This window comes from Gopherus evgoodei, chromosome 1, assembly GCF_007399415.2.
Source record: "Gopherus evgoodei ecotype Sinaloan lineage chromosome 1, rGopEvg1_v1.p, whole genome shotgun sequence".
In the NCBI taxonomy this organism is placed as follows: domain Eukaryota; kingdom Metazoa; phylum Chordata; order Testudines; family Testudinidae; genus Gopherus; species Gopherus evgoodei.
In genome coordinates, this window is record NC_044322.1 from 246,728,999 (window position 1) to 246,753,972 (window position 24,974).

The following is a 24,974-nucleotide window of genomic DNA, read 5'->3' on the forward strand; positions in this document are numbered from 1 at the left end:
GATCGAGGAGGGAAAAGAGTAGATTGGGACAAGGAATCTGGTGGACTGGGACCAGATGGCGGGAGAGAAAAATGTGAATGGGAGATAAAGGGATCCGGGAATGGTTGGACAAGAGTACTAGGATTACAAGCTCAGTGAGAAGACTGAAAGCCAGTGAGAAATGGGAGTGGGAGACAATTGGCTAGTAGGAACAATGAGATCAAATAAGGAGCTGTGGGACGGGGAGGAAATTATGACTGGCTGGACGAAGACTAGGATTAGCAACCAGTGGTGATCGTGGTGGGAGAACTGTGGCAGCGGTGGAAAAGAGACAGCTGCAGTGAAAAGGGTGATTAGGACTGCCTGGGCAAGTAGAGTAGGGCAAGTAGCCAGGACGAGGGAAGAGACCGGACTGACAGGGACAGGTTGGTGGAGATGGGACAGAAGGGGAAAACAAGCAGAAGAATCTGTGCCCACTAGAGGACACACTCCTCCAGAGCCTGGAATGGAAAACAAGATTTCAGAATATCACCGTTCCTCTGGTGTCAGCAAATATGTGTGAAACCCACTGGCAAAGCAGGTCTCATCCCCATATAATGCCAATCTATATAAAGGATGACAACCTACTATTGCTATCAGTTACACCATTAAGTGCAGAGGTCTGTGTAGTGACTTTAAAGACTCCAGTGCTACTAATAATTCATGTGAGTATTTAGTTTGTTTTTTTAAAACCTAGGAAGTTAAACACAAAAAGCTAAATTAAAAGAACATTATTAAGGTTGAAGGTGGGTGACACAATCTTTTACTGGACCAACTTCTGTTGGGTGAAAGAGAGAAGCTTTCGAGCTTACCCTGAAGACCCAAAAAACAGCTCTATGTGGTTAAGTAAAATATATTTCCTTACCCACACTGCCACAACAACACTGCAAACATTAAGGTTGTTAAGACAATCACTCAAAAAAATAGGAAATTCCAGAATGAAGCTTGCCTGTGTACATTCATTATGGTGCAGTCTCTAATTACATGATCACATACTATTTTTTAAAAACAGGATCCCTGTCTCATTCAGTGCACAGGATAGTTAAAATGTATACAACAGTAGCACCCAAAGACCATAATGGAAACTGGAGCCCTATTATATTAGGTTTTGCCCCAAAGAAACTAAAATCTGAACAGACATTTCAGACAAAAGGTGGGGAAGAGGGAGGCAACAAGCAAAGAAAGTGAGACTTCACAAGAAGCCCAGTGTCAAACACAAAAAACCTCTGTTAGGGTTTCTGGTTTAGCCAAAATATTAGACACTCAAAGTTTTGAGCTGCCTCCCCTTTCCTATACTTAGAGCACTCCAAAATACAAACCACTTATATACACCTTCCTTGGGAACTCCTTGTCTGGGCCTCTACTCAGCAAAATCTTTCCCGCCATTTCCATCTCTCTTGACCATATTGATAACTCAATCATTTCTAATCTAAAGTAATGAGCCTCATTGGTCTCAGCTATATCCAATGAGCTGCCAGCACAAAATTCCTCCATCCGCTGATTGAGCTGTTGCTGGACAAAAAAAATCCAAGTGACTTTTTAGCATCTCTTTCTAATGGCCCTATTGTCACTCATGTCTCTTATTAAAAAGAAAGGACCAATTAAAAACCAGCACATAAATAAGTCAGAGTAAAATTAGCTCTACACAGAAGGCAGCAAAGAAAATATATCCCAACAAAAAACGAACAGTACACTACCTCTTTCATGCGCTATACTATTCTATATAACTTCATAAGCTATTCCATAGAACAATTTCTTTTCATCTTAGACTGAGTGGAGAAACACTTCTAAAGCAATAGCACAAGGCCAGAGCTAGGAGAACTTCACTGCAATATTGATTCTGCCACAGACTTCTTTTGTAGTCTTTGATAAGACATGTCACCATTTAGTGACTTGTCTGTAAAACAAATAATACTTCAGAAGGATATTGTATGGCTTAATTTATTCTGGCTGGAGATCATATGTACCAGCCTTGAGTGAAGCTTTCACTCTTCCTGTCACAAATATTATGGAGCGTACAGCACGCAGCTATAAGCATAGAAACATTGTCATCAGCTAGGTCCAGCTTCCAATAAACGCATCACCAGAGGGCTTTTAAACAGCCAAAAGCCCACTCAACAGTCATTCTGCACTTGCTCAGCCTGTGGTTGAACAGCTCCTTTCTGCTGTCAAGTTGTCCTGTGTAATACTTCATAAGCCACGACATTAAGGGGTAGGCAGGGTCTCCAAGGATCACAATGGGCATTTTGACTTCCTCTACGGTGATCTTCTGGTCCGGGAGGAAAGTCCCTGCTTGCAGCTTCTTGAACAGGCTCGTATTCTGAAAGATTCGTGCATCATGCACCTTTCCAGACCAGCCTGTGTTAATGTCTGTAAAATGCCCACAGTGATCCACAAGCGCCAGAGAATCATTGGGAAATACGCTTTGTGATTAATGTACTTGGTGGCTAGATGGTATGGTGCCAGAATTGAAATGTGTGTGCCATCTATCGTCCCTCCGCAGTTAGGGAAGCCCATTTGTGCAAAGCCATATACAATGTCACACATGTTGCCCAGAGACACAGTCTTTCGGAGCAGGATGCGATTAGTGGCCCTGCAGACTTCCATCAACACGAGTCCAATGGTCGACTTTCCCACTCCAAACTGGTTAGCGACCGATCAGTAGCAGTCTGGAGTAGCCAGCTTCCACAATGCAATCACCATACGCTTCTGCAGAGACAGGGTAGCTCTCATGTCCTTGTGCCACAGGGCTGGGGCGAGCACATCACACAGTCCAATGAATGTGGCTTTCCTCATCTGAAAGTTCTGCAGCCACTGCTCACCATCCCAGACGTGCATCACGATGTGATCCCACCACTCACTGCTTGTTTCCTGACCCCCAAAGCAGTGTTCCACTGTGGTTAGCACCTCAGTGAATGCCAAAAGTAATCTCGTGTTGTTGCTACTATACATGGTGAGATCAATGTTGCACTCCTCTTGTCTTTGTAGTTTATGTAACAACTCCACTGCCACTCATGAAGTGTTGGTCAGAGCGAGCAGCATACTGGTCAGCAGTTTGGGATCCATTCCTGCAGCCCAAAGAGGCAGGGCATGCAATACACAAACCATTGAAAGACAGCGCCAAATGTGGACAGAAGCATGGGGATTTCTGGGATGCGAAACAATGGATCACAAGTCATTGGGACAGGACCCAGGATGCCCCGCGACCCCCTCCGCCTTCCCACAAGTCTTAGCAGCAGAAAAGAAAGAGGTTCTCTGTGCGATAGCTGTCCAGAGTGCAACGTTACGAATACTGCTGCAAGTGTGAACACGCTATTGCGCAGGCAGCTGACAGTGTGAACACACAACAGTGGTTTCCCTTCAGCGCTCTCTGAGGCACTATAACTTTGCCAGTGTAGATGTGCCCTAAGGCTATGTCTACACAGCAAAGAAAAACTCGCAGCTGGTTCAGGCCAGCTGACTCAGGCTTGCAGGGCTTGGATTGTGGAGCTGTTTCACTACTGTGCAGACTCCCAAGCTCAAGTTGGAGACTTAGCTCTGGGACTCTTCCACCCTGCAGGGTCTTCAAGCCTGGGCTCCAGCTTGAGTCCAGATATCCAAACAGCAGTGAAACAGCTCCGCAGCCTAAGCCCTGCGAGCCTAAGTCAACTGGCATGGCCAACCATGTGTTTTTCTTTATTGTGTAGACGTACCCTCAGAGTCAGTCTATTGAAAGACCCAGATTACATACTTCCCTACAGAACTCCCTATTCTTCAAGCAGGACCAGGGAACCCCCAGGGAATTTAATGTGATAGCTCACAATTTTAACCCAGTTCTCAAACCACCACACATGTATACAGAAATATCTTTCTTTTTTTAAAAAAAGGACCTCAGCGGGTGGAATTGGAACCACTTGATATTGCACTTCAGCTGCAGAGATGGTAACAGAACCCCTGACTCTTTAATTATCTGATTTTCTAACTTCTGCATTCAGGTAGAACCAGAAGTCAGACTTTTTTTTGTTTGTTTTTTGCTTTTGTTTTTTTTTTTGCTGAGAAGTTTCTTACTACATCAGACGGGTTTCCGACTCCTGAAAAAAAAATTCTCCTCCTATAAATACAGATTTCCTAGGATGCATATTAGAAAGGTGACCACTTCTTAGGCAGCCAAGAATACCCAAGAGAGATATTCACCTGATAGTTCCCTAGCTGCACTTTTCTCCTTACTTTTTTGAACAGACTGAAAATGAACTGCTGCTTATCAGAAATCTCTGGAAGGCCACAATGCAAATCAGAATCAGCTTTCTTTTAATAAAGGGAACAACTCTATATTTTTCTTTTCTTCCTTTCAGATATATCTGATCCTTTGACTTAAACTCAGATCAGCAAATCATTTCCTTTGTATTCCAGATAAGCAATGATATTAAAAAGAAAATGGTACTCAAATGGTGACAACCATTTAAAATAAATACAGAAGAAGAATTGTACATCATAAAGAGAACAATTGCCTATGTTAACCAGCATTGTAAAGATTCAAACAGTGAGCACTGTAGTTCTCTCCTTTAGCCCTGAACGACAATAAAATATTCAACACCAAAAATCAAGCAAGAGAAAAAAAATCACACAACACAATTGTAATTACATGACCCATACCAGATGATTGTGTTTGTCAAGCCAAACTTTACTTAAATGTATAACTTCAGTGGGCACCACTGAAAAGTCAACATTTGCCAACATTCGCTATATGGTAGTGTCTTGTTACCAATTCAAAAAGATGACTAACAAGATGTAAACTGCTGAAAAGATTTAGCTGATATAAAATACAAAATGGAAGGCAGTCAGGCTGCCCACACTCCTACTAAAGATTTTGTTATCCAATAGGATAATTACAGCAACAAAACTAGAAGGCCTGACATTGTGAGAAATACGAAGAAAAACCCTACTCTGCATTACCATCTCAGCTCTATAGCAACTGAGTGTGGAATCTGTGTTGCTCCAAATGACTTCCCCTTCTGCCCTCCAAAACAAACTACTTCGACGGGGTTTATGCTTTTCTGCTGGGGAACCTGATTAGCCTAGAGTGCCCAGCATCATTACTTTCTCTTGATCACCTGCACAAGGGGAGACAGAAACTTGGACTTAACCCTATCAGACCACATTCTCTCACATATCACAGTAAGGTACCTGTTGACTTTTTAACTGCTATCATTATACACAGACAGTTGTAATAATAAAAAGAAAAGGCTGTACAGGAGGGAATGATTTTTTAAAAATGATTTAATGACAGTCATGTTTAATTTTTCAGGTCAAGAAGTTACAAACTGTCCTTCAGCTTCAATGGGAGCTGCATGATTATCAGAAGGCAGACACTAGTGAAAATTTAGGCCAGATTATGTCCCTGTGCAAACATACTTACACAGCAACCAGGAAACTCCCTGAATGTCCTTCTTTGTTCCATTGCAGAATGGGTGTTTCTTCCCACCCACTGAAGAAACTGATAGTTCAGCCCGCAAACCCCATGGATCCTCTCGGGGAGCTGGGAGTGGTGGTGGAAGGGCCATCACTGCAGAGGCCTTATGTTTCTGTATAAGACTGAAGCTCACTCCCTGCTCCCTTGCAGTGCAGATCCTTGAATTTGTTACAGCAAGGACTCGTGGCTGACTTTTGTCCCAAAGCACTCTCTTCCCCCCCCCCCCCCCGCCTCTTTAAAGGTGGTTCCCCAGCATGGACATCACTGTGCTGGAAAGTGAAATTTGTAGTATTAGGAACTGTACCTTTAAGTGGTTTAGCTTTCCAGGCAGGAAGTCTTGGGGAGGAGCACTGCAGAGACCCATGCTCTCATAGACAGAGGCAGTTGGAAACTGTCTCATTGAATAAAAAGAATCTCTTTCAAGCACCTTGGATACAGAGGGTTTACTGACCACCACAGATACAGCCTGGGGCTGCATTTACATTTCCCTTCAGTTTGTGCTCAGTCCCAGAAAGGATAATGTGTGTCCCCATAATCCAGACTCCCAGCGTGACCCATCTCCCTCCTCCTCCTGGCTTGTCCACTCCTTGCTCCCCACCCCTTCACTTACTGATCACTAGAATCTGTGGAGATTCTACTTGCAGAAAAAGGAACATCCATGCACAGAGGGTCCTTTTGGCCCACAATTGGTGCCCAAACTGCAGGATAATAACAGATTAGAGAATATGTCCAGGTATCAATTTTTATCCATTGCACTTAGCTTTATATTATCATACTGGCGTATTTAGAACATTATTACTACCTATGATATGAGCTAACACCATCTCTAGAAGACACCTTTGCACCTCCATTTTTTAGAACCTAATATTGGTTGTGTAAAATGAGGCAGACTAGCATCCTTCAAATGAAGATTAAAACTTACTTCTCATTCCAGTTTGCCAGGAAAAAAAAAGACTTCTTAACTGGTATATTTTTGCAGTTCTTCACTTGACATATTTTCTTCCCACCATAAGTTAAAGAACAGGAAAAAGAGAAGAGCTTGTAGCTACAAAGAAAAAGAAATGCAATATATTAATTGTAATTCAACATACCTTATAGCTGAAATTTGGGATTAGCTAGTCAGAATGCTGAAAGGTTCATCCTTATAGATAGAAGTGAAATAGTCAGGCTTATGCTAGTGTTTTAATAAAAGCATATTATTCTTCTATTTTTAGAGTAGAGGAGTGTTGGTCAGGGTTCTTACGTTCTGTTTCCAGCTATGTTACTGACTGAGCCTGATCCATTACCACTGTAATCAATGAGAGTTTTGCCATGGACTTTAAGGTGCACAGGATCAGACCTCCATTGTGTAACATTGGGCAACAATAAACCTCTTTGTGCCCCAGGTTCCACATCTGTAAAGAGACGATAATGCTTACAGAGATGTGCAATTACTATTGTATGTGTATTTATCATTATGCTGGTCAGTGACAGCACTGGACACTCATCTGGTTTGGTTTAGATCATGGTGGAAGTTTTGGGTTCAAAACAATTTCTGGGCTGTGGTTTGGTTTCAGATTCATCATCACTGAAATCATATGCAATATGAGCTCAAAATGGTGAAGTATTAGAATATCTGCTCTTCTTGAAAGGTTTCCATCTTCTTGAAAAACATTGTCTTCTTCCGAGATTCTGAACAAGTACCATAGGCATAGTGTAGAGCTACGGAGTCAGATTCGAACAGCAAATCTGAAGGGGTTTGGCGACTCAAGGTTCCTACTTTTGCCTTCTTTATAAAAGCATCAGTGTTGATTTTTTTCCAGCAATATTAATTATTATATTATGTATGTTTATATTCAGCTGGGGGGACAAAGGTGAGGAATCAGAAGAGAGAACTCCATGAAGAAAAAGGATGCAATATTTAATTATAACTAATAGGAATTGCATCTGGTCTTAAATATGACAACAATGACATTTATACTTTAGTCCTACAATTAATAAATGCAATTGTAAAATTATGAAACAAAAGATAAACACTGACAAGACAGAGACCTGGATTTTTACTATTTAAATTGCAATAGAACACTGTAAGTATGCTTTATAAATACAGTCCCTACCCCAAAGAATTTAAGCTCCTTCCTGGAAAGATGTATACTTAACTTTAAATGCTGTGAATAGTTTAATTTAAGTCAATAGGATCGCTTACAGTGCATGAAGTTTAGCACATGCTAAAGTCTTTGCAGGATCAGGGTTTAAATTAGGTAGACAACATGGAAACCACAGATAAATTAGAGGATAAGAGGGGGAAGGAATGATAATACTTATAGATAATTTGCATCGTGTTGTTCTGTAATTTGTAAGGTTCTGTAACAGAGGTGAAAGTAAGCCTGTATGGTACGGTGTACCGGCAAGAGCCAGTACACCGTGCTGGACCACACTGGCTTCTGCAGCGGGGATTTAAAGGGCTCTGGGCTCCCGGCCGCAGCGTGCAGCCCAGAGCCCTTTGAATCCCACCCGCGGCTCGGGCGGCTGGGCTGGGGCCGGATATAAAAGGGCTCAGAGCTCCCACAGCTGTGGGGAGCCCAGAACCCTTTAAATTCTGTCCGTGGCTCCAGCGGCCAGGCTGGGGCCGGATTTAAAGGGCTCTGGGCTGCCACGGCTGGGGTTAGCCCAGAGCCCTTTGAATCCTGCCCACAGTTCTGGCAGCCAGGCTGTGGCAGGGGATTTAAAGAGCTCTGGGGTGCTGGGGCTGGGGTCAGCCCAGAACCCTTTAAATCCCCTGCCGCAGCTCCACCGGCCGGGCTTGGGTCGGATTTAAAGAGCTCCGGGCTGCCGTGGCTGCGGGAAGCCCAGAGCCTTTTGAATCCTGCCCATGGCTCCTGCGGCTGGGCTGGGCCGGATTTAAAAGGCTCCGAGCTCCCCCAGCTGCGGGCAGCCCAGAGCCCTTTGAATCTCGCTCGCGGCTTTGGCAGCTGGAGCTGCAGGAGGGATTTAAAGGGTCCGGAGCTCCGCGGTGGCCGGAGCCCCGGGTTCTTTAATTTGTCCCTGAGCCCCAGAGGCTCCTAGCCACCTCTGCAGCTGGGAGCCCCGGGTTGATTTAAAGGTCCTGGGGCTTCCAGCCACAGCCGGTGCCCTAGGGTCTTTAAATATTGAGAGGCCCTGCCCCTTCCAGTTTAGGCCCTGCCTCTTCTGGTTGAAGGCACGCCCCTCAGGACTCCGGCAGTACCGGTAAATCCTGTAAATTACTTTCATCCCTGTCTGTACATTATCTATTTTAAGAAGAAAGTAAGGCTAGGAATGAGGAATCAATAGCACAGAGGTGAAAGCCAGTGACAGGAATCCAGCCAGCAGAAGTGAGTTTTAAGGAGAAGGACAGAGATGAGACTTGTTCTTTATTAGAACAGGGAAAGTTGTTCTGGGTGTAGTAGGAAGTGAGAGGAAGAGGGAGCAGTGGGAAGAGGGGAAGACATGAGACAGGCAGACAAAGAAAGCAACAAGATGAGTAGAACAGCAGGAGCATAGCTGTACAAAATTGCGAACAGGCCGAAACAAGAGCTGAGATGTGAGGGTCAGAATTGTGCAGAGCCTTAGAACAAAGAACGAGAAATTTGAATGTGAAAAGAGGCAGGGAGCCAGTAAAGGCACTAGAGAAAGGTAGGATACAGAGATGCAATGGTAGGAAAGGAAGGCTATTTTAGCTACTGAATGTTGGAAAAATCGGAGAGGGAGATTTAGAAAGAAAAATTATTCTCATTTTCTCATATGTCTATATATTGAGATGGAGCTCAAGCGATCAGCGGCCTCTAGGCCACGTGTAATTTCACATCTTAGTGGTAAAACCTTAAAATAAAATACACTGGGAACAGTACAACCATCTGCAGAATCAGAGCAGTGATTATGCTTCTGTATCTATTATCTTCAGTAATGCAAATTTTCTGAAATTTTTATTAAACTGCTAATTATAACTAAATGCTGTATAGTACATTCTTTTGCTAATGTTCTAATGCAAATGATCCCATTGTGTTTTAATTAGTCATCTGCAGTTCAGGGGAAAGTGGGTGCATGGGAAAAACATTAATAAAAATCTGGAAAACAGCATGTCCCCTGTAACAATAACACTGCCAGATTGCAGTCATCTGACCCTCTCTTTATTGCCTTAGTGTGGCGAGGGGAAAGTGTTCACTTTACAATAAAGTAGGAAAACCAGCCATTTGAAGAGACCCTAACTGAACAAATAAATAATGTGGCAGAGATTATTTATATTAGTGTTTTCTTTTATTAAAGTTGTCTCCCTCTGTTTTTCTTTGTGGTGCTTAATGTACCAGATATACTCAGGCCTATAAAACTACAAATGTATTTAACCATCATCTGTAAACAAAAATTGTCACTGCATAGGTGTAACCCGATAATCATGGTTTAAATACATCTACCATGAATGCCATTGTTAAGGTCAAACTCAGACCTACTGTAAGCAGGTGCAGCTAAATTGACTCAACAAGATGGCCTTGAACCATGAGCCGCTCATTATGCAGGGCCCACACGAACCCTGCCACACCCCTCTCTGTGGGCAGGTAGCAAACTCCTCTCCCCCTTCATCTAAAACCCTCTCTCTTGGCAGGTCTCTTTCTAACACACACACACCTGTCAGGGCAGCTACCCACCCTACCACTGTCCTCCCACACTTGTCTGGTGCAGGTGCCTAGGTTGCCTCCTGAGTCCTCCATTATGCTCCCCTACCTATAATGCTCCAAAAAGGTCCTCTCTTTGATGTAAGTGGGTGCAGCTTCCTGGAAAATAATACAGCTGCTTCTGCGTACACTAGATCTGAATTTGACCAGTGTTTTCATAATAGCAACACAAAACATCTTTATTGACATGCAGCAGCCATGCACTGCAACTAGCTGTAATACACGTGAGGGAAAGAAGAGCTTCTCAAGAGAAGGGCTGGCACCTCCTACCTTTTCAGCCAGGCTGCTGGAATGTTGTGGGCTGCATAAACAGTGAAGCTAAAGTGGGGATCTAGGTCATCATCTGCACATGAAGGGCTTCTAAGTATTTTTGCAGGCTGAAAATCTGTCTGAAAGCTGCTGCTGAAAACTTGGATGAGATGGGAGATGGCTGCAGACAGCTCTGTCACAGCATTCTCTATCAAGACTGGGGGGGGGGGAAATAAAGGTTAGCAATAGGTCATTGATGAAGAAGCATATTTATCATAAGACATCAATTATGGCTTTGAAATTCCTTCTATTAAAATTTAATTAAAATGACATCTACCAAAGTGAAGCCAATTAGCCATCTGTGCTCCTGAAAGCCATCTTAGCACATTTTCTGGTATTCAACAGTCCTTTATTACAATATCTTCAAACAGACATTTACAAAGGAAGACTTTTTAAACCACTGTAAAGTCAGGGTGCTTTGTCATTTCAATCTCTTAATTCCCACTCTGTGGGAAAGTTTATCATGTTTTCTGCAGCTAAGCAACTATTTAGTTCAGGGGACCTGGCAACATAGTTAATAAGAGTTGAAAACTACTGCAAGTTAAATGTTAATACTATGTGATTTTGCAATGTGTATTGTGGGTCATGTACAGCAATTTATTAATCTATAATACACTTGTATTCAGACATTAAATAAATAATGGCTCCAATTCTCTATTGTTCTGCTTCTACGCCCACTGACTTTCAGCCACATTTGTATTCTCCATATTTCCTGGGGCAGCCTGAATCCCAGTGTAAGTTGGAGCCCCAACCAGGACTGGAATAGAGCTGGTGTGAAGGGCTTTATTTCAGTTTTCCTGGCGTTCCTGGTGTAGGAGGCATGTCATGAAGGAAGGGAGACAGCCAGAGTGCAATGTGCTGGGTATTCTTGGTTAATCTAGTACCAGAATGTTTTAAAATACTCTAGGGTTACCCTTGCCTTTCCCCTCACAACCCTCCTTACTTCCCAAGGTATGCGGGTAACCAAGAATAACAGCTAGTCCACCTATTGCTATACTTGTCTCCAGGAGTGGCCAATAGTGGATGCTACAGAGGAAGACTCAAGCATCCATAATATATCTATTTGCTTAATAATGTTGTCATAAACAGATAGCTAAGGGTTAATGTCTCTTTCACCTGAACCACCTGACCAGAGAACCAATCAGGAAACCGGATTTTTTCAACTTTGGGTGGAGGGAATTGTGTGTCTGAGTCTTTTGTCTGTCTGCCTGTTTCCTCTGAGCTTTGGAGAAGTACTTTCTACTTTCTAGTCTGCTGTTTCTAAGTGTAAGGACAAAGAGATCAGATAGTAAGTTCTATGGTTCCTTTTCTTTGGTATTTGCATGAATATAAGTGCTGGAGTGCTTTGATTTGTATTCTTTTTGAATAAGGCTGTTTATTTAATATTCTTTTAAGCAATTGACCCTGTGTTGTATCATCTTAATACAGAGAGAACATTTGTATTTTTTCTTTCTTTTTTATATAAAGCTTTCTTTTAAGACCTGTTGGAGTTTTTCTTTACTTCAGGGAAATTGAGTCTGTACTCACCAGGGAATTGGTGGGAGGAAGAAATCAGGGGAGGTCTGTGTGTGTTGAATTGGCTAGCCTGATTTTGCATTCCCTCTGGGGAATAGGAAAGTCCTTTTTGTTCCCAGGACTGGGGAACGGAGAGGGAGGAAAGTCCTTTTTGTTCCCAGGACTGGGGAACGGAGAGGGGGAATCACCCTGTGTAGTTTCACAGAGCTTGTGTCTGTGTATCTCTCCAGGAGCACCTGGAGGGGGGAAGGGAAACAGGATTATTTCCCTTTGTTGTGAGACTCAAGGGATTTGGGTCTTGGGGTCCCCAGGGAAGGTTTTTCAGTGGGACCAGAGTGCCCCAAAACACTCTAATTTTTTGGGTGGTGGCAGCAGGTACCAGGTCCAAGCTGGTGACTAAGCTTGGAGGTTTTCATGCTAACCCCCATATTTTGGACGCTAAGGTCCAGATCTGGGAATAAGGTTAAAACAAATGTAACACAGGGGAAATATCTGCTTGACCCAAGTTAATTTTCTTCCCTGAAGTGAGAGGATCAATATCCCTTCCAGTTTTATTATAGCTAAACCTTTCAGTAATTTTTCTATGATTTAAAAAATCTTAATAGGATAAACATGCCACATACTATAATTAATATTTGATTCTTTCCCTATCCCATAAGAATTCGAAATCTGGAAAATTTTAGGTGAATTGTTACATTTCCCAAGCTCATTTCAGCTGCAGTAATTTATCTCTCTGACTATATTTTAAAAGCATGCCACTATGATCTTATCTTAGCATAACTGTGACCATTTGTTCATACAGGACCTGAAAATTACATAGATGGTGTCTCTAAAATAAATGTAGACTGTACATTATAATTCAAGAGGATATAAACTGGCCATCAGGAAGTTTAGACTTGAAATTAGATGAAGGTTTCTAACCATCAGAGGAGTGAAGTTCTGGAACAGCCTTCCAAGGGGAGTAGTGGGTGCAAAAGACATATCTGGCTTCAAGACTAAGCTTGATAAGTTTATGGAGGGGATGGTACAATGAGATTGATCTTTGACTATTAGCGTAAATATGCCCAATGGCTTGTGATGGGATGTTAGATGGGGTGGGATCTGAGTTACTACAGAGAATTCTTTCCTGGGTGTCTGGCTGGTGAGTCTTGCCCACATGTTCAGGGTTTAGCTGATCACCATATTTGGGGTTGGGAAGGAATTTTCCTCCAGGGCAAATTGGCAGAGGCCCTGGGGTGTATTTGCCTTCCTCTACAGCGGGAGGCAGGGTCACTTGCTTGAAGATTCTCTGCACCCTAAAGTCTTTAAACCATGATCTGAGGACTTCAATGGCTCAGACACAGGTTTGATACTGTAGCCTGCGTTGTGCAGGAGGTCAGACTAGATGATCATAATGGTCCCTTCTGACCTTAAAATCTATGATTCTATGTAATTGTTGTATGAGAGTTGTAAAATGGATCGTGGAGCCCTGATATGAACAGCAAGTAAGAAAGATGCAATCAACTCTAAAATATCCATAAATATCATACAAAATATACTAAATTCTATAATTTACAGATGCAGAACCTCCAAAATTATTGCACCCCTCTTGTCTCAGACTACCCATAAATCAAAACAAGAGGATACAGTTTAACTGGACTATTTTTTTCACTATATTCTATTAATCTTAATGCTTGTCCAAACACAAGTGTGCACGGGTGAATGGGTTAGAGTATTTTCCCATCTATGGTCCTGATTCAACAAAGCACTTAAATAGGTGTCTGATTTTGAGCAGCTACTTAAGTCCCACTGAAGTTAATGAGCCAATGCTAAGCTGAACTGGGACCTATATATTTTCTAGATGTGGGAGGTGCCAACTTGTTTTGCCTTTCATTCCTGAAAATATGCCTCCAAATCATAGCTCCAGAAAAGAATGGCTACAACACTGTCTCTTACGGTTTGTGAATGCCTCTTTTGGATCTGAATAACAAGTAAATTTATAGTCTGATAGGCTAACAAAACTCTCTCTCTCAATCTTCTTCCATCTATTTTTGTTTATACTTCTCTCCTCTGCTTTTTTTTTTTTGTCTGCTCTCCATTTTCCTATTCATTTTACTGTTCCTCTTCTCCATCTATCCTCCTTTTGTATTGCCTGCATCTTTTACTGGGTCCTTTTCCTATCCTCAAAGCCACTCGCATGTCTCTGTCACTCCTGTAAACAATTTTGTAATTTCCATACTAAGCCTTTCATTGTGTTCTTCTGTGCTCCACAGAATTACATTCAACCACATCTACATGTCCTAGGAGTTCCAAAACAGATTTGATGAGAAAGGCATATTTAGAAATACAAAGAAGGTATACTATATGAACACTATATGAAGGAGATTGCTCTCTTGTGCCAAAAATAGTATACATAAATCCATCTGATCCAAAATGGATTTATTTGAGTGAGAGTTTGTGAACATACAGTCAACAGCTGTCTTGAGGCAATCATTTAGTGAAGTCAAGGGCTTTTCACTTGTCCAAAATGGAATGTATGTACAGACAGTCCCTTCCTATCTGCAGGCAGTCCCGCTGAGGTCAATGGCTGTAAGAAAAAGCCGATAATAACTACAATTTGCAGGCTTTTCTCATCTCTTTGTAAAACATAACAAAACATAGCTCAGAAGCATTTTAAAATGCCAACTACAACCCTCAGTTTGTTGAAACATGCCCTTTGTTTCCAATGTTTCTTACATAATCACAGGTTGAAAGCTGTAGGACAATGTTTCAGATTATATGTACAGAACAAGAGAATATGAGAATACATTAACCAAACCAGAATAGGAAAGCTTTTTTTAAATAAGAATCAGAAGAAACATGGATGAGCTTCCAGATAATGGAATTCTCCATTTATATTCTTAGGTATATTGTGGCTGTGGAAAGAATGACGATGGATCAAACTTATACTTCAGAGCTAAAATATGTCACATTGCTGGAACAATATGTATATATACACTAGCCCTGCTATATCACCATGAAAACTTACTAGTACAAGCACAAAATGCATTCTTACAATGATTGTGGTGATAAATGTGAACAAAATTGATATTTTACATGACAGAAAAATTACCCACACCAAGCAAGCTGATGAATAGAACTTCAGAAGACTATTATAGACCAGATTATACTGTGCACTAACCTAATTTTGCAGGAGAGTAGATCTGATAAGTCCCTTTATAGATTAAACTGAATGCAGAGTGCTCCAAACAAATAAAAGAATGGGCTCTGGTGCATCTTCTACTGTGATTACTTAGTGTCTTAGTACATTTTGAGGTAAAATGCAAGAATCTTGCTAGAGTAACATTCAGTCCAGCGTATAAATAAATGTATGTTCATTTGTAACTCCTGAAGTTAGCAGGTACACTTTTTTCTTGACATTAAAGCCCAGGGCTGCAAGCAGAGAGAGCTGAGTGGGGTGCAAAGCTGCGGGAGTGGAAAAATGGGGTGGGAAAAAATGGAAGGGGGTGCAAATGTGCATGCTCACCCCGGGAACTAAAATGGCTAGTTACAGCACTGCCAAAGCCCACTGATCTCTACTATGAGACCTCAATTTAAAATCCCTTTGCAGCTTCTAAGACAGATACAGCTGTTTCTTTCCACTCTTCATTCATTAAGCAGGACCTCAATTAACAAAACTAGAGACACAAATATCTTGGCAGGTTGTAAGCGTCCATTACAGTGGCTGGGCAAAATCTTTGTTACGTAGTCAGCTGTTACATAGTGTACAGGGTACACCAAATCCTATTTGTTCATGAAGTCAAGTACTCCAGTTTCTTTTTGTGATTCATGGATTTTAATGCCAGAAAAGACCATTACGCTCAGCTAGTTTTACTATGTGTATAACACAGCCTGTAAAATGTGACCCGGTAATTCCTGCATATTCATAAACTTCTGTCTGGTCTAAAGCCGACATCCAAACTTGATTTAAAGACTTCAGGTGATGGTGAAAACCATTTCATCCCAAGGTAAATTGTTCAAATGGTTAATTACCCTCACTGTTAAAAATCTGCACCCAATTTCTAGTCTGAAATGATTTAGTTTAAGATCTCAGCCACTGTGATATGGACTTGCTCACTGGGAAATGGACTGAGACCATGCATGATGAAATTCAGCTTCTGCAATGTTCTCCACAAAACACATTTAATCCTTGCACATACTCTCTTTACAGAGAGAATTCCTCCTCCAGTAAGCAAAATTAAGTAAGCAATTTAGTAATTGAAAGTGTTGATTTTTATACCTGCAGCATATACTTTCTAGACTTTGCAAAACAAAGAATAAAATAAGTTAGCATATATCAGATTGCTTTCTTTCTTCCTGCTCCAATATTATATTTTTATGTATTGTTTTAGTCTTAGGCCTTCTTTCAGGGTGAGCATTTTGTTGTTGTTGTTGTTGTTGTAGACTATGTCAGCTCAATACATGTTAAATATGCCCTCTGTACTCCTGTATACACATTCCCTCCAGTTACTACATAAATATTGTTTCAATGGCTGAATGGAATCTCAGACAAGAAAAGCTTCATATTCTTGTGACACCTGACAGCTAATATGGAGAACACAGTATTAAAACTGCATCTACCTACCTATTTTAAGAAAAAGAGCAAGCCCCTGAATACAATTCCTAAACCAAAGAACTTCATTAAGACACAATTAAAGTTGTAGTGCTACTTAGAACATGGAAGTGATCACAAAAGGTAGGAAATTAAAAGGGTCTGATACAGAAAACCCCTGAAAACTAAAAATATTCTGTTTACAAAAGGGAAAAAAAATTTCAGATAAAACTTTTTTTCTGCAAAATTTGCAGATTCAGTGACACTGAAAATGTTTTGAGTTAGTGTTGGTTTTACCAAATTGTTCATTTTGAAAAAATTTTTTAGAGAAAGTTGAACCATTTTGTTTCAACATTTTAGAAAAAACAAGATGTGATTGTTTGGGTCAAAGTGACTTTGTTTAGAAATGTCCTTCAATTTAAAAATGCAACAATGTGAAAAAAGCTCAAAATCAAAACAAAATGTATTGTTTAATCCAAAATAATTTCTCAACTTTGTTTAACCAAGAAAAAAAATAGCAAAAATTAGTATGGTAAAAAAAGGTTTTTCAGTTTTTCATTAAAAAACTGGAACATTTCCACAGAAAATTTGAATAAAGCAAATATTTTGTTTCTTTTAAAAATGTTTGTGGAAAATGCTTACAATTTTCTGATCAGTTCTAGAAATAATTGTCAAATTCCAAAAAGAATTTGTCAAAAACTTTACATCTTTAGCAGTACCATGAGAATGTAAGTAATTCTCAAGAAGTGAGTATATCTATTTTGCATTCCCTCCAAAAGATGACATCTCTAGCAGCACATAGGAAAGATACTGTCACTTGAACAACTCCGCTTTATGGTGCACCGGTAGTCTTCAGGAATGCCTCCGACAAAGTACTGACACATTAAGGATGCTTATTCTGTCAGATGTGACCTCAGGTAGTAATTTCATTAGAAGGCTGCATACTCTAATACTGTACAAACGTTAATCCATTACAGCTTCACAGAAGACAAACAGGCTGAGTTTTGTATAAACTTGCTTCTGTCTGTCTGTCTATAACCTGGATCATAATAAACCCACAATGTCAAATATTTATTGACTTGAATAATCATATTCTCTATTTTATGGGAATGCGGTGTTGTGCAGACAGGTGAGAAGTCTAGAAATGACTATCTTTCCTCATCACAAGTTACAATTAATAACAGAAAAAAATTTAATAAAAATAGCTTAAAAAGACAATACAAACAGCATCACCAGGATTTAACCTGATTGAATACTAAGATGCCAACAAGTTCTGACAGGACCTCACTGCAATCAGTAATGTGCAGTTCCTAAGGGTACATTGCAGAATGAATTCTGCAAAGCTTATGAAATTAAAGGTGTGCCCAGAACAAATACAAAAGCCTTCAACTGAAAAAGACTGACATTTTTCTGGCATAAATAAAAGGGTGTAGACCAGCAGATAGGTAAAAATCTGTTGGAGATCTATAATGCGCTTCAATACATTAAACAGATTTTCTTTGAGGAAACTGCTGATGTAGTAAAGCCCAAGCTTGCATATAGCCTTATTCAGAGGAATGGCTTAAATTCTTTCCACAAGAGTGTTTTAAAGAGAGTGCGGAAGAAGATGCATAAGGTATATGAGGGACAGATGGTAATTAGCAACTATTAATTCATCTCATGTTTAGCAAATTGTTGCCATCACTAGAGCTGAACAAAGCTCATGAGATAAACAATTTCTTCTTCCAAGGGGGAGGACCAGAGACCATAGGTGTCTCCTGCACACTCACCTCTCCTCACCTCTCCCTTGCATGCTCACCTCTCTGCTATGCACAAGGAGACTTTGCTCTTTCCTGCAGGTGAGAATGTAGGTGCTTTTTATACAATTGTGTTATTTAATTTATTTGTAATGAATTTGAAAAATGTGGGAATGATCAGCCTGCAGTCTAAAATCCAGAATACAGGTACAGTTGGTTAGCAGCTACAAGCTAGCCTGGCATTGATCTGGTCACCATACCCCAGCCCTGACCAGAACCATCTTTAAAAACTTGTCTATACAGAAAACTTTTCCAGAATAGCTATTCCTGATTTATTCAGGAACAAGAGTGTCCATCCACAGAGTGTCTTATTTTGAATTATCTTAATCCATTTTGGAAGCAGATTGAGTTAATCTGAAATAAAATACACAGAGCTAATCTGGAATAGTCAATCTGCTTTAAATTCACAGTTTCTCTTATTCTGGATCAACTTTCATGTATAGACAAACCCTAAACATGAAGGGCTTTTACATTCTTTGCATCCATTCAGTTCTCAGAAACTCAGATCATACTGCAACTAAGAGTGATTGATACTTTTTATTTGGCGCAACATGGACATCAGTCTGAGCAAATAAACTGAGACCATTTAATTAATTCACATAAGATATCAAACACCAATCAGGCAGTAACAATTTTCAGTCACTATTAGTCTGGTCTGATTTGAACTAGGGGCACTAAAGATGGATGGTTGTTTGCTCCCATTACCATGTTACTAAATCCCTTAAATTATATCATTAGTATAACAGCACAGAGTTTATAAAGAGGAACAGAAATGTTAGAGACAAACCTAAATTGGCAGCTTCACCGTGGTGCTTCATTTCTTTTTTCCAGCAGGAGAAGGGAGATTAAGGACAACCTCTAAAAGGGGCTCAATCCACTTTGCCTTTTAAAATATCCACTATAACTGACTATATTTTCTAATCTGAGATAAAAAAAAAGATTTATCTCTAGGATGAATTGGAGACTAAATAATGATCTATATAGACTTTGAAACACTTGCATTTGCTTTACTTACAGGAAATGGTTTACGCTATAAATTAATAAATTCTTTAACATTAATTCAAATTGAAGAATGTGCATTTTGCTAATTGTTTATTGTTTGCATTAATGTCTAAAAGAAACATCTTTACCTCTGACTGGAGTTTCTACGTTTTGAAGTGAATTCTAAAAAGACAAGAAAAAATCATGAGTATTTATAATGCAGAAAAGACTGAACACCAGCTTTTATTGCTGTGAGAGATGGTATTGGTCAGGCACAGAGATTTCCTATGGGAACTGCATGGCGGTAAGCTGGTGCTGGGGCAAAAGGGAGAAGCATAGATCATGGGAGAAACTTACTGGATTTTCACTCAGGCGATCAGGGTTTGGTTCCTATTCGTACCACAAGCTTCCTGTATGATCTTAGGCAAGTCACACCGGGTACATCTACACACTACATAGCCCACAGCAGTGAGTCTCAGAGCCTGGGGAGGCAGACTCGGCCTTGTGGGGCTTGCACAACAATAGCCTAAAAGTTAGGCTCCCAATTCATAGCTAGAGAGCTAAATTGGAAGCTTGATTTTCTACAAGTGATGAGCAGGCAACATCTCCCACTTCCTTCACTGGGAGCTGCATGGTGCTCAGAACCTCTGAAAGATCAGACCAATTATTTATGTGCATAAATAATTAATAGACGATTCGTTAAAATTTAATTTTAACCAGCTGCGCCACCAAGTCTTCACTTGCAATAAGCACCATTCATAAGTTAATATTTACCAAGATGCTATAAATGCATTGCTGAAGTATAAAGCTGAAACATAGACAATGACTATGTAAAGTGCATACTGCAGCATGGCGTTGGTTTGTTTCTTAACAGCACCCCGTTGGAACCCTCACCCCTGAAGAGTCAATTATTCTCTTATACTCATTAATCCCTTTGCTGTTGATCAGGGAGACCACACTTTATTGGCCTCTGTATTCAGCAGGATCCTCTTAAATGCTCTAATTCGTTTACAAGCAGTACTAGTACCCAGCTAGTTAGGCAGCAATCAGCGGGTTAATATGCATGGAAGCCCAATGCTTACTTGAGGGAAGAAACAGTGTACTGGTTTGAGATGTTTTCTCACAATCTTTACGCAGTGAAACAAATGGGAACAGAGACCTTTGTTTTATTCTCTTGCATTTTGTAAAGTAAATAATCTTTTTGGAACAGCTCTGATAATTTCAACATACTGTAGCTCATTTAATATATAATGGATTAGTGCCTGTTCTGGCAGGATTTGGTCTCCTGAGACTTTTTGTGAATCACAGTAAAAAAGACTGTGAGAGAGGGATGAACAACATTAATTGTACAGCAGGCCCAGAATTTTCCTTGAATAGATTTTAAAAATTCCCAGGATCAGGATGTCTGGAAGACTGGATGAATCTTTTAGAGAAAGACACTGCCAATTCATGCAGAAACTATCACTGATGCCAGCTTCTTTCATAATCTCCCAACCACAGGACAGGAGCTTTCATGGCAATGAGGGTGATTTAAATAAAGACACAGAGTTGGAAGAAATGTAGGCACTATTATATATAAATGTTGATGGAATAGATAGAAGCACGGAAAGATATGCAAAAATATATTACCATATGTAATTTGCCTTGGAAGGAGCAGGAAGCAGTTTCCCTGAGGGGTAGTGTGTGCAGGCAACCCGCCAATTGGATGGGTAAAAAGTATTCCAGACAAAACCACAATATACAGTACTCTAAAAATCAGGAAACTATGTGAGAAAGGAAATAGAATTGTTCTTCTGGCATCTCTCCATTTCCTGATGTATAATCCTGCAGCACAAGGAATGCAGCAAGCAGATATGCAAATTTCATTTGTGTAATGGCACCAAAATTGGAAAAAAAATTGGATCCTTGAACCAGCTATGCATCCTGATTTCAGGCTTTCAGTAGACAGGGACTTATACCCATGGAACCCCACAGCACTACTTTGGCTGCTATGTTGATGGGTACTACAGAAACACCTAAACCAGACATATTAGATAGGTAAGTGGTCCATAGATCCCTAAGAATCAAGTGAAAAAAAATGTGTCATCAGTAGCCAAAAAACACTGCACCATATTTGTATGGGGCCAGCACTCCTACTCATGACTTCAATGTGAGTTTTGCTTGAATAAGGACTAGAGGAGTTGGCCCATCATCAAATATCAAACTGCTGACTACTGATTCAGGCTTCATATCTAAATATAGGAGATAGATATCATGAGCTAAGTTATACCTCCTGAAAATCTGGCTCATCATTTATCCATACCTGCACATATATACATATTATACATATATAAATATATATATATGAAACTATACTAGAAAATTGAGTTGAACTTGAGTTGCTTACGTGCAGCAAAATATTTGTCTGCTTGTATTACATTTATAATTCAGCTGCCTCTGGATGAGATGCAGCTCTTTTTGAAGCAAACCTGAACTTTTGAGGGGCTGCCCAAGTCTAATCAACTGTCCTAGCACTTGTTTCTGAAAAGAGTAGGAAACAAGAAGCAGCAGAGGCATTTGCTGGCACAGGAACCATTTGGTAGCTGAATTCAGCTGTTTTTTGAAGTCAGTTGTTAATCAGCTCTGTCTCACGAAGGAGGGGCAGAGGGTGTCACTCAAGGTCATGGACAGCCTTCAAAAGAAAGCTTCAAGGGAAAGTGAGCTAGGTCAGCTAACCAAGCCTGAAGGAAATGTTGATAGAAGAGAAATCTCATCAACTTCTTTGTCAGGTTTGCATCAATCTAGATGTTCTATTCAGGGCTGGGGAGAAAGTATTTTATCAGAAAATAATCCACAATACTTTCTTTTTACTGTTCAGACTAGGCCACCACTATCACCATTTATTACTTGCTTTACAGTGGCACCCAGAGATCCTAGCTGAGACCAGGTTTCCATTGTGATAGGTGCTTTGCATTCAAATAATAAGAGGCAGCTCTTGCCCTGAAGAGCTCACAATTTAACTAGACAGGACAGAAAAAGTATTATTATTACTCTGCCTATCTTCAGTATAGGAAACTTGGACACCGAGAGATTGTGTTACTTGGTTAACATTACAGAGGACGTCTCTGGCAGAGCAGTGAATTGAGCCAGTGCTGGGAGTACAAGAGAAACCCACCACAGGAAGACGTGAATGAGAGTTCTCGCTACAGAACAGATCAGTTTATGATTTGGGTTATCTCACCTAAGTGCTGAATTGCCAACCAATCCAGTTTACAGTTTTACAGGACCTGGAACACTGACTCCGAAGAAAAGCAGAGCCCAAGCTTTCTCGATGGATTTTATTCACTAATAGAAACTTAAGACTCATGTAAGAAGATCTGCAATCATAGCTCTTCCCCTACACACACACTCCCAAGTTCACTGCTGCATTTAGGATACTGTTTTCTGATTAGAGGTGTCCAAAGCAGGCCATGATTTGGATATTTCTATCTCTGGTTTCAAATGGAATGTCTGAAAACTGATTCTGACAAATTAGGCAAGCCTGACCCAAACTGGATGTAGGTTGCTTCAGAGGATTTGTGTTCAAGAGTGCTGATGAAATAAAGGGAAAGTGGCTTTCAGAACTAGAATCTCCCTTTGCCTGGGGGGCGGGGGGGAGGTGATCCATTTCCCAATGCAGTACCAATTTGAAAGAATCAATCTCAGCCTTCTTCCTTTTTATATTTTTAGTTCATTTCTAAAGGAGCATTTATCCCACCTTTAGCCTTTTCCCCATCCCAAAGAACTGGGTTCTTCAGCCATCTGTTTATTAAGAGCATGGCACTGAAGAAAATACTCTGTTCATATGGAAGATTTTTAATTCTTCCCCAGAAATGGTAGATGGATTCTACAAATGAAAGTCAATAAGCCTGGTCATAAACTGATGTAGTTTCTTTTATTTATTTCTCTACTGCATTTGTCACCTGAAGTAGCAGAAGAATATTCTTGTGAATATTTGTACTTAAATTAACACCACATCAGAGGATGTATGGTATTTCACAGACCCATTTAGATTAAATTGCTGCCATGTAGAGCTTCCAAACACTTATCAATGAAGCACCACACATATTCGGAGTGCTATATAAACTAGACTTGACTTAACAACAAACAATGAACTAGAAGGAATGCTAGGGAAGAAATTAAAGGAAACCAGCTGGTCTGATTTACTGTGAGAAAATTGAGCTATCTACTCTTATGGCATAATCTAGGAGGACTGAAGATAGGGCTAGGAAATAAGATTTTCTGAGTTCAGATTCCAGTTCTTCTACTAACTATGTACCCTTTGGCAAGTCCATTTCACCTCTCAGCCTCAGGTTTACTCAGATAAAAATACTTTGAGAGAATGATGATTTTATTGGGGTTTGAAAGTGTGAAGAACACAGGTTTAAATGACTGACTTAAGAAGATTGTTCTTACATACATCACAAGATTTATGGGCTAAAACTTTGTTCTGATATTTGATTATTTAACTAAGTGTACTGTGCAGGAGATAAAATGATAGATTGTGGATGAATCTAAGATCTGGGCAAACCAACAAGAATGGGTCCAATCTTGCAGTCCCTTCCACATGAAAACTCAAGTCAATAAGTTAGAACAGCAGGATACAGACCACTTATGAGAAAACAGGAAAACTCAAACTTCTTAAAACACTGAAGTAAAAATTTCATTAATGTGAGAAAGCATCAGTATGACCGGGGTGGCTCCAGGCACCAGAATGCCAAGCGCGTGCCTGGGGCGGCAAGCCACGGGGGGCTCTCTGCTGGTCACTGCAAGGGCAGCAGGCAGGTTGGCCTTCAGCGGCATGCCTGCAGAAGGTCTGCTGGTCCTGCGGTTTTGGCAGACCTCCTGCAGGCGGGCCGCCGAATCCACGGGACCGGTGACCTCCTGCAGGCAAGCTGCTGAAGACAGCCTGCCTGCCGTGCTTGGGGCAGCAAAATATCTAGAGCCGCCCCTGAGCATGACTAACCCACAATGATTAATGGCCTGATTTTCAGTAGGGCAGAGTACCTGCATTCACCAGATGCTGACTTAAAATGGAGTTTTGAGTGCTCAGAACCTCCGCTAACTGAATCCTACATGACTTGCCCAAGGTCACACAAGTCATCTATGGCAGAGCTGGGAACATAATCCATCTCTTCTATGTCCAAGTTCAGTACCTTACCCACAAGACCAACCTTTTATTGCTTTCTAGTCATACGTTTAATTGCTCACAACCTTTTCTCTTTTTAAGTTGCCGCTTCCTAATATTCATCTCTGAGAAAATAAGTAGCAAGGCCCTTCATTATGATCAATGAAGAAATGAATGATACCTACTTAAAGTTATGGTGTCCAAGAAGGAACAGGACATCAGCACTTCAGGCCAACCTTGTAAATGTTTCAGTGCATTCTTTACCTGTGTTTTTCCCAGTGGCACTGAACGGAGTTTCTTGACTGCATCAGTAATAGCCCTGGTTTCCACAGAACAGAGAACGCTGCAGATTGCTTTAGCTTCTTCAATCACTTTATCCACTTTATGCTGTTGACAGCAAGGAGAAAAAACCCATTTAATAGAAATACCTTACAAAAAACTCATCACTAAGTTAAACTGAAGTCCGTGGGTGCATCCAAAAATAAGTCTGGCACAAAAGACATGACATACTACATGAACCCAG

The 24,974-nt window shown here is 40.6% G+C and overlaps 1 protein-coding gene across 4 annotated transcripts in view; it reads right to left on the minus strand.

Moving 5' to 3' along the window:
- The window catches only part of PIK3C2G (phosphatidylinositol-4-phosphate 3-kinase catalytic subunit type 2 gamma), a 335,543-nt gene that overhangs the window by 235,399 nt on the left and 75,170 nt on the right, over window positions 1–24,974 (minus strand). For all 4 annotated transcript variants that reach the window (XR_003997645.1, XM_030541961.1, XM_030541971.1 and 1 more), the window contains exons 9-12: window positions 24,716–24,838; window positions 19,455–19,488; window positions 10,405–10,600; window positions 6,390–6,512 (exon numbers count right to left, since the gene is read on the minus strand). Coding sequence is in view for 3 of the 4 variants with exons in the window: in XM_030541961.1 (XP_030397821.1) it covers window positions 6,390–6,512; window positions 10,405–10,600; window positions 19,455–19,488; window positions 24,716–24,838 (476 nt within the window). In the remaining variant the exon portion in view is untranslated. The remainder of the gene's footprint in view (window positions 1–6,389; window positions 6,513–10,404; window positions 10,601–19,454; window positions 19,489–24,715; window positions 24,839–24,974) is intronic.